The 10,014-nt window shown below is 49.5% G+C and overlaps 1 protein-coding gene and 1 non-coding gene across 4 annotated transcripts; both read left to right on the top strand.

Moving 5' to 3' along the window:
* The first annotated feature begins 626 nt into the window (after positions 1 to 626).
* TRNAR-CCG (transfer RNA arginine (anticodon CCG)) lies at positions 627 to 699 on the top strand. The gene has a single exon. It is a non-coding gene; the product is annotated as a tRNA-Arg (tRNA).
* Positions 700 to 3,069: 2,370 nt separating this feature from the next.
* Positions 3,070 to 8,637, top strand: C18H17orf58 (chromosome 18 C17orf58 homolog). Of its 3 annotated transcripts, none has more exons than XM_065852549.2 (5): positions 3,077 to 3,328; positions 5,204 to 5,761; positions 5,884 to 5,961; positions 7,440 to 7,628; positions 8,116 to 8,637. In XM_065852549.2, the coding sequence occupies exons 1-5, from the start codon at positions 3,211 to 3,213 to the stop codon at positions 8,298 to 8,300; spliced, it is 1,128 nt and encodes a 375-aa protein (XP_065708621.1). In that variant the 5' UTR covers positions 3,077 to 3,210; the 3' UTR covers positions 8,301 to 8,637. The 3 variants fall into 3 exon arrangements, with proteins under 3 accessions (XP_071672732.1, XP_065708621.1, XP_065708620.1); XM_065852548.2 differs by having other exon boundaries at positions 3,082 to 3,328; positions 7,437 to 7,628; XM_071816631.1 differs by lacking the exon at positions 7,440 to 7,628 and having other exon boundaries at positions 3,070 to 3,328.
* Positions 8,638 to 10,014: the final 1,377 nt, after the last annotated feature.

Genomic DNA, 10,014 nt, shown 5'->3' with positions numbered 1-10,014 from the left:
TACATCTGAGTGCTAAACCATCAAAATAAAGCACTTCTGCAAACGGTGAGTGTCAGGAGGATGGAGCCAGGCTCTTCTTGGTGACAACCAACGATAGGACAAGCGGTAATGGGTTCAAACTGGAACACAAAAGGTTCCACTTAAGTATGAGAAGAAACTTGTTCTTGGTGAGGGTGGCAGAGCCTGGCCCAGGCTGCCCAGGGAGGTTGTGGAGTCTCCTGCTCTGCAGACATTCAAACCCGCCTGGACCCCTTCCTGTGGAACCTCAGCTGGGTGTTCCTGCTCCATGGGGGGATTGCACTGGAGGAGCTTTCCATGTCCCTTCCAACCCCTGACACTCTGGGGTTCTGTGACCCGAGCACGCGTGAGCCACCACCCGCACCGGCTCACTCCCTGAAGGCGGCACCGCGGGTCGCGTGACGGTGAGGGGCGGGGCCACGAGCCCCGTGCCCAATGGCGTGCGAGGAGGGAGTAAAAGGGGCGGAGCCCTGGGGGGGCGGGGCGGGGAACGGGCTGGCCGGGCCTCCCGAGCACGAGCAGAAAGAACGTGAAACCTCGCTTGGGGGCGGGGCTAGAGCCGGCCGGGCGGGGCTCTTACTGCGCGGCGCAGAATGCGGTAGCTGGGTGACCCAGTGGCCTAATGGATAAGGCATCAGCCTCCGGAGCTGGGGATTGTGGGTTCGAGTCCCATCTGGGTCGTGCCGCACACGTTTTGTGGTTGAAGCGTAGCATCCAGCGCGGCCTTTCCCGCGCAGCACGGGTTGTCGCCCAGCCGGGTTCACCCAACACTTTTACCCGCGGCCGGTGGGGAAGACCCGGGACGGCGCCAGCACCCCGGTCTGCCGCTGGTACAGGCCCCAAGTCTCCTCAGCCATCCCTCTGCAGCCGCCGCCCTGTCAGCGGGCAGTCGGGCCGCCTTCCCTGCCCGCCGGCACCGCATCCCTTCCCCGGCGCAACCGCGCCTGGTGCCGCCGCCGCCTCCCTCCTTCCCGGGGGGGTCCTGCGGCAGCGCCTCCGCCCGGGGCCCGGCTCCGGCGTCCTGGTCGCCGCGGATGTGCGGCCGAGCGTGTGACTGGTGAGTGCCCGGAGCCCAAACGAGCCGGGGCCGGCGGGCGGGCGGGCTGGGCGGGTGGCACCGCGGGCCCGTGGTGGCGGGCAGACCGGGAACCCGTTGCTGTGACTGCGGCCGCGGCCGTCGCGCTCCCGGTCCCTGTGCTCCTCGGAGTCCTGCTCGGAGAGCTGCTCCCCTCTCCGCTGCTGCTGGCACACCTGTCGCTTCTTGAATCGTAGAAATGCTCCAAATTGCCCTTTCAGTCAAGATCCTGCCCAAGTAAAGAGTCTGGGAAATACAGACACAGGCATATGATGATATAGGTTGAGTTACGCTACAAGTCAATTTAAACAGAAGGCTCCTTGGAGTTGATGAATAGTGCAGGACACTCATGCATCCCTCCCTCCATCTCTCCATCCATCGTTTAAGCTCCTATTTCCATAATTACCTATCTGGGAATAAGGATTAATAAACACTACACTAGAAACTTACAACACTAACAGTTGTGTTAAAATGTGATATATTTTGCACACTGTTCTGGCTCGTTTTCTGCATTTTCACCCATAGCCGCTTGTGGTGAAGCTCTGTACTTTTAAGAGTTTTATTAAGCTGCTTAATTAAGGGAGTACAAAACAAACAGTGTTTAAAGCTGGACCGCATGACACAGGCATTACTGAGGAGTAGATTTGCTCTTGGGGGGAGTGTTTTGGGAGCTGGGATATAGCGCTTTTGTAGGGCTTTAAGGTTCTTTGTTGCACCTTAAAGGCATGAACGAGTTCACTAAGCTTCATGACATCCAGTAGCAGCTACTGAGAAAAACTGTCACAATGGAAATCTTGTCTTATAACAAGGTCACTCCTTGCAGGAACATCGGGCTAAATGTACTTAATTCAATAATCCAAAGCATGGTTGTGTGAAAATTTGCAGAGTTCTAAATATCAGCAAATAATACAGATTTAAAAATAAAGTTGTATCAGGGCTCAGCAGAGCTCGAACTGGACAGTAACTGCTGCATTTCTTGTTGTGAAAGGAGTCACTGAAACCGGTTCCTTAAAGCGAAAGAGATTACCAGCTGTATAACCTGTATAACCGGAGGTGGACAGGAATATCTAAATATGTTTCATTGTAATGTGTGTCCTTTACCGACACTGAACGGCCTGTTCCAGCATCTGTCAATCACACTTTATAATGTAGTTCTTCATATCCGCTAAACCCATATTTGTTCTGTCCGATTTTCTCTAAAAGACACCGTAGGAAACAAGACCTTCCCCTAAAGTGAAACCCTATTGCTGACAACACATATCTGGGTGTTACTCTCAGCAGCACAGGTGGCTGCCGACAGTATAAATTGTCTATAGGTGTGGGGTGTCCGGGGTGGTGGGCAGCATAGATTTTCTATAGGTGCAGGGTGTCCGGGGGCAGTGGACAGTATAGATTGTTTATAGGTGTGCGGTGTCCGGGGGTGGTTGGCATTATAGATTGTCTATAGGTGCTGGGGTGTCTGGAGGCCGTGAGCAGAATAGATTGTCTATAGGTGTGGGGTGTCTGGGGATGGTGGGCAGTATAGATTGTCTATAGGTGTGGGGTGTCCGGGGCAGTGGGCAGTATAGATTGTCTATAGGTGTGGGGGTGTCGGGAGGCAGTGAGCAGTATAGATTGCCTATAGGTGTGGGGGTGTCGGGAGGCAGTGAGCAGTATAGATTGTCTATAGGTGTGGGGTGTCCGGGGCAGTGGGCAGTATAGATTGTCTACAGGTGTGGGGGTGTCTGGGGCAGTGGGCAGTATAGATTGTCTATAGGTGTGGGGGTGTCGGGAGGCAGTGAGCAGTATAGATTGCCTATAGGTGTGGGGTGTCCGGGGCGGTGAGCAGTACAGATTGTCTATAGGTGTGGGGTGTCCGGGGCGGTGGGCAGTATAGATTGTCTATAGGTGTGGGGGTGTCTGGAGGCGGTGGGCAGTATAGATTGTCTATAGGTGTGGGGTGTCTGGGGCGGTGGACAGTATAGACTGTCTATAGGTGTGGGGGTGTCTGGGGCAGTGTAGATTGTCTATAGGTGTGGGGTGTCAGGGGCAGCGGGGGCCGCAGCTCTTGGTCTGGCTCCAGTGGGTTGTCCGGTTCCCGTTTCCCCCGGGGCTGCCTCTCATTAGCTGAGCCGGGGATGGGCATAAAAACACTCCGGTTCACTTTGAGTCTGGAAAAACCCTCCTTCGAAATGACAACCAGAGTGTTCTGGCTCCTCTGCTTTGTCTCCACATCATCTTCCAGCTCGGTGGCCGGTAAGCTCGTTAACATTCAGAGCGGGGCTGGGGTTTGCCTTTGGTGTCAGGGGACGCTGAACACTTTACTACAAACTCTTTCATTTCCAGCTGTATTCTTTTCAGCAGTAGCCCCAAAAGGGCTCAAGAAAGAAACATTTCAACCGGTTTGCGGGATGGGAATGTAAATTGCAGTGTTTGATTTGTCAGCCTTTGAAATAATTAAGAGCACCTGCCAAAGCAGCAGCGAGCCGGTGCCCTGAGCCCTGCCAGCCACAGTCAGCACTCACAGTTTGACTTGCTTCTGCATATGGGATTCTTTTTATCTGTATGTGAGCTTTCCTTTTAGTCTCCTTCCCCTCACCCTGTAAACTCCAGATTTCTGATTTATTTCGACATGCTCTCTGCTGTCACGTGTGCATGCAGCAGGCTGTCCTAAACAGGTATATTTTCTTTTTTTACTATCGCATTGATGGTGCAGAAATAAGATATACATTTATTCCATTGGGAGGGAGAAGTCCAGGAGCCAGCTATGTTGCAGTTGTATTTCTCGGGTTGCAACAGCTTGAGAGGAACGTGTTGGTATAGGGGAACGGACCTCGAGGTCCTGAACAGACTGAGTAGGGAAAAATTAACTATTTCTTGTCACAAGCCATGACAGAGGAGGCACAATAAACTGCTAGAAGTGTATACTGATAAAATCAAGTCCAGAACACCTGCTCGGAGTTCCCAGCTTCGTATTGAAACATCTCCAGAACACCCTATCGCTTTCGTTAGCTTGGGCTTTTTCCACCCCCGTTCTTCATGGATATTCTTTTGATTTTATGTGTGGCCAGCCCAGATATCAGGGAATCTTTCCCATGACAGCAGCTGGTGAGAGCGAAGGGGGAGAAGTGGCAAGGTCAGCCGCGGAGTCAGTTGTAGCAGATAAACCAGGACGTTGTTCATCTGTGCGTGTGGAATATCTCTTTTCACATAAGGAGTCAGGATCAGCCTCCTACACGGTGCTGACCACAGCGAACACCCAGAGAGCGGCTGTGTGTGGGTGAACGGCTTGAAAACTCCGCTGGCTGACTGCAGGCACGCAGGGGAGGCCTGAAGCAAAGGGAAAATGAACTGCAGGAGGAAATTTCTCTCTTCCCAGGCTATACAGAAGGTCGTATTTCTCTGTGAGGTCCAAATGAACGAGGTGGAGGAATAAACGAAGGCCTAGGTGACAGTCCAGCTTGCGTGAACAATGTCATTAAGCCTCTCCATTTTTCATTAGATTCCCAGACATTTCCTCTCTCTCTCAACCCTTGTCCTCTCAACTTAAGAAAAGCCTTGAAATAATTGTTACTCCGCAGCAATAGCCTAGCTACCAGACTATGGCACTGCCACTATACAGCTCTGTAGTGCAAAAGTCAGAGATCCAAAACCCTGAATAAAGACCTTTTCAGTAGCATTCAAAGCCCAGAGCTGCTGAAGAGCCCAGATGACACATGGATGGGAAAACCAAATAGTTCTGTTGTCATAGTCTTTTAAACAAGCATCCCGAACGGCGATGTGAACCTTGTTTCCTCAGATGTTCCCTGGAGAGTCAGGGTTTTGAGAAGAGGGTTTGTTTATAAGTCGTGTTTTTAATTCGCAACAATAATAAAGTAGAAATGCAAATTCCCGTGTTTTGCTCACACAGCTGCATTCTCTGTACTGGGCCTTCCGTGCCTGAGTGCAGAAGAATGAGGAGCTCTACAATATTTCATCTGTTGAACTATTTATCAGTTATATTGTCGTATTTTTGAAGGTTTCACTTATGGACTAGAGCCTCCGATCTGCCAGGCACTTGTCATTCAGAAGCACATGGAACAACAACAAAATTAAAAGCCTAATTAGCTCTCTCCTTTTTCCTCTATGCAGGATCCCTGCCCTATGCCGAGAAACCCAGTCAGACTCTGAGCAAAGATGCTTATAGTTCCGCAGATGCTGCACCTGGCCAAGGGAAACTGCCTGGCTGGGGCACCAGAGAGAATCACACACACCACTGGCGGCCCAGACCTCCCGGGGTCATCTCCCTCTCGCCAGACAAAAAGAAACGCACCAAACCTTCTCTAGAGAACAGCACGGGGCTGAGGAAACACCTCTGGCAGTATGGAGGGGCCCTGGCGCTGGAGAGCCCGCCCGAGGGACCCTCTCCTGCCTCCCTGGACTTCAACCACGCGCACAGGAGGCCGGACAGACGGCCGGGCCAGGCTGCCAACAGCGTGTGGGCTCCCTTCCGTCACCCAGGCTCTCCCTACCGGCGGGTGACGTCCTCAGAGGAGTCAGATAATCCCAACACGCTGGATCACTTCAACCGACCAGGCAAGGTCATCCTCCCTAAACCCACAGATCCCTTGAAAAAGGTCATCAAACCCTCCTGGGTCACCAACCGCCAGCCGTCCAGCTCACCAGACCACTTCAGCGCGCTCAAGAAAGGTAAGAGGACGGGGTGCTCTGGGAAGGGGCAGCGTAAGGTCTCCAAAGGGTGGGTGGTGTGATTTGGATGAAACGTCCCCAAAGGGCCCATCGCTGCCCCTCAGTCTGTGTGCCTGTTCCAGACCCTGATGAGAAGCTGTGTCTGAGCGAGTGCAGGAAGGAGAGAGACGAGCTGGAGGCCTATTGCACGAGCGAATTCGGTAAGCTGTGTCCTCCCTGAACCACACAGGCACCTGTTCATCTATTACTGACATTTCACCTCTGCCTTTAAGATACTGTTTCACTCAGTATGTTAAATAATTATCAACTGCACTTAAAAGGACCCATCACAGCTCTTCATAAATGTGCTACAACAAACGGTACCAATTGTTACATTACCCTTTCCCTACCTTGGGCTAGTATTGCTCTTTTTTCTGTTTCCTCTACTTTCCACACCTGAGAGGAAGACAAAGATCTTGCTGCTGGTCAACAGAACTGAAAAGACCAATTATTTTAGCTCCTCCAAGATTAAACGTTGTTGCCGTGTTACTTACCTCTAACTATTTAGAGCAAGTTTGTGATCTGGGAGACTGAAGTTTCAAATGAAAATAAAATGGTGAACCAAACAAAACCAGAACTGTGTTCCTCTCTGCAGAGAGGATTTTCTGCGTCTTCAGTCCTCGTGTCCGCGTTGCTGCAGCTGAAGACAACAGCCTGGCACTTTTGTACTGAGCACTTTCCGACTGGAATCTGGCCGCGCGCTTACCAAGTTGTGAAACAGATACCAAATTTTCTCACAGTATTTTAAGAGATAAGCAAAATACATGCCTAGTGGTAACAGATGTTTCCATTTGTAGAACATAAACACGTTGGGAGACATCTGTTTTCTCTAAATGGAGAAGTCAGGAAGTGCTTTTTACAAATGCTATATCCTTTATTTTTTACCACTCTCATGCATTCCTGTCCAACGTAGGCCTTAGAGCCAGCTGACCTTTGTATCCTTCACCCTTTTAACGAGTTGCGGTCTCGTTCATCTCCTAAATTGAGAAAGATGGGTAGGAAAAAGTGTGAGCAGCAGATCAGGCAAGGTTCCATTGCAGTGAGCAGACAGAGCCTTTCATTTCTTTACATTTACAGCGCAGAATGACGGAATCGGTTCTTGCGCGGTGAGGCAGGTGTGATGCTGGTTACCGGCCTGGCTGCCCTACCTGCCCGACACGGTCTGTTTCTCCCAGTTCCTGCAGTCACAGCCCTTGTCAAAAGCAGAAATGGGGTGGAAAGCGTGAAGCGACAGCCGTACAACGTGGCCGATTGCTGCCCTTGCCTTGGTCCAAGGGCCTTTGCTTTCAAAAGCTGAAGCGTCTCATTGGCAGGTTAGCGCTGTACTTCATTGCGAAGCATTGATTGTGAAAATTGTACTTTGCTAGGTAAATATGTCCACTTTTTCTGTATCAGGATGGAAAACAGGACTCAAATCATCACTTTCTTTTGAAACATTTTTGTAAAATTCACTAAGAAACATCTCTGACCTGTAAGCCATAAGGAGGCCGGTAAAAACTAAGGTGACAAACTCCTTAAATGGGATTATTTGAAGCAACTCCTACAGCATTTTAAATGACAGCCTTCACATAGACCCGGAATTGCCACCAAGATACGTAACCTGATGCTTTTGTTTTCTTCCTGTCCCTTAAACCAGCAGTGAACGGAATTGTTCATAACGTGGAGAGCCTGGGGAACGGAGTCCATTTGATCACCCTGTTGGTAAACAGCGATGGGTTATACAAGACGAGTCGCCTGTATATTACTCCTGACGCCTTCTTCTTCCGCGTTCACATCCTAGTTGTGGATACTTTAAACTGCAGTAAACCATGTCCAGACTTTAAACTTGGTAAATAATTCCAGCTAAATCCATTCCGCTATTCCTCCTGTGTAGTGCCATCTTAGTCCGGCCTAGTTTAATAGGCTTATCCTGGGTGGTTGTTTCTCTAAACTTTCCGAAGAGAACCAACTGTGTGGAGAAGTCAGGAAGCAGCACTGTCCTTTCCTCTCTTTACCCAGTTCCAAAATGATTGCAAGAATTTTCAGAATTGCCAAAAAAAAACGTAAGCAGGAGCTTAAGCTGATGTCTTTGTAAGTAGTCCAGTTTTCCTTCTAAATGCAAGTTTATCAAATACCGGTATTTCCCCCAAAACTTCCAACTGCAGCACAAGACTAAATTTCCATGCAAGCACAACCCCCAAATACCACTGAGGTTCAGGATCTATTTCTGCAGGTTACAACTCTGCATCCGTTCATAAATCTGTTGCCCTTGGAGCGAGCGGAGTGAACAAGCCCTCGCTTTTCTCCCCAGCACGGAAATCCTCTTTGTTTTGCAGGCAGCAGATACATCGTGATGGGTCGGATCTACCACAAGAGACGGCAGATCCCTGCGAACCTGCTGCGGTTCCTGCGCGGCCGCCTGCGCCCAGGGGACGGGTTGCTGAGGAGCAGCAGCTACGTGAAGAGATTCAATAGGAAGAGGAATCGCAAAGTGCAGGCGGCTCACACCAAGTGTCCATAAAGCTCCAGTGACCTCCGTCTGCGACACAGGCAGCAGAATTCACTGACCAGAATGACCCTGGCTGTGGTTCTCGCCTCTGAAACTGGTGGGGAGAGGACACTTGCTTTCGCTAGGTACCTATATATTGGGAAATTTAGCACAGAAGTCAGTCTAGGGAATGTTAACCGGTCATGAATTTGCTGTTTTCAGAGCCACGGGTTATTATTGCCTCCCCTGCTGTAATGTACCACTGATAATCTGTAATAATTCTAAAGTAAAATGCTGGAGGCGTTGTAGGTAAAGAAGTAGTAACTACAGTTTTGTACCCTTAACCTTGAACAAACGTTAGATGATACCATCGCTGTATCTGTTGAGATGTCCACTGCATTTCACACAACTCTGCCTGAACTATTACAGCCATTTGATTCAAAAGAAACCAACAAACTAAGCGGCATTTGTATTGTTTTGGTATCCTCAAACAGCGCTGCATTTTCACACGAAGCGTACCAAATAGCTGTGTGATTATTCCAGTATATGAATACACTTACTGAAAGCAAATCAAGTAACTGCTCAACACAAATGCCCCGTTAGGCTTCCAAATAACAGCACAAGCTCACGCCAAGGAACGCAGAATAAACGCGGCACCGTGGGCACATTTCTGAGCCCGGTGACACCGTCGCTTCCTTCAAAGTTCAGGCCTAGGACTGCGAACTGAACGTCATTTTCCCATGAGAAATACCACCAAGTTCGTACTTGCACATCAGTAAAGTTATTTTTCCAATCAAAGATAAAATTTTTTAGTACCTCTAATACGGTCGGATGTCAGAACCAATGAAAGCTCTGTAATGGGATCTATTCCAAGAGTCTGTATGCAGCAATCATACGTCTTTAAAAGACAAAACAAAACAAAGTGTTAATGGTGTTCTAGAATACGTAAAGATATTAAACAATGGCATCTGCTAGTTTGAGAAGTCAGCTGGGGATTTTAAGATAGCTATACTAAAAAAAACGGGAAAATGTAGTCCAGCTTAAAAACCAGACACACACAGTAATAGGAGCCAAATACCAAGAGCGACATCATACACTTTGGGATTCAAAAGGCTGTTACTATAGGACAGGAATTTACTAGCATCTTGTGTCTACCTGAAATGTATACTGTCTCACTTTGGATATGTGAAAGAAGATTTCGCATGGAGCGCAGCACATACAGATGGAATTTTCCCGACAGACTCTGAGGGGCTTTGGATTTGGCAGAACGACCGTTCCTGGCACTGAATCAAAGCGCTGGAGCGACTGGGAGGGCCAGAGGAGGCAGAGGGGCTACATGGGCAGCTCAGGTTTCTTGGTTTCTATTCTCAGCTGAAGTCCAGGCAAGCCCTGCACTCATCCGTTTGCCCAGAACGGCAATTACGTGCCCTTCCCCGCCCCCAAGACATTATCGTAACCTAAAACAGGCAAAGCGTGGGTACAAAAATAACATGCACAGCTATATCTCATTTTGATTGTCTCCTGGAAGAGATAAATAATCCTATGCCAGTGGGAATCACATCCAAAGGCCGAGTAAACGCCAATACCTGACACAACCATCTGCACCCGCTCAGATACAGCTTTTGCTCCAGAAGCCAGAAAAGCAATGTATTCTGTGTTCTTGTGTCACAAAGTCACCTCACCTTTCCTTTCTTCCTGGGGGGGTCATTCCTTACACTGTCATCACAACAAGCCGCTGCATTTCACA

Source organism: Patagioenas fasciata, chromosome 18 (assembly GCF_037038585.1).
Source record: "Patagioenas fasciata isolate bPatFas1 chromosome 18, bPatFas1.hap1, whole genome shotgun sequence".
Taxonomy (NCBI): Eukaryota; Metazoa; Chordata; class Aves; order Columbiformes; family Columbidae; genus Patagioenas; species Patagioenas fasciata.
This window is presented reverse-complemented; position numbering and strand designations above follow the sequence as displayed.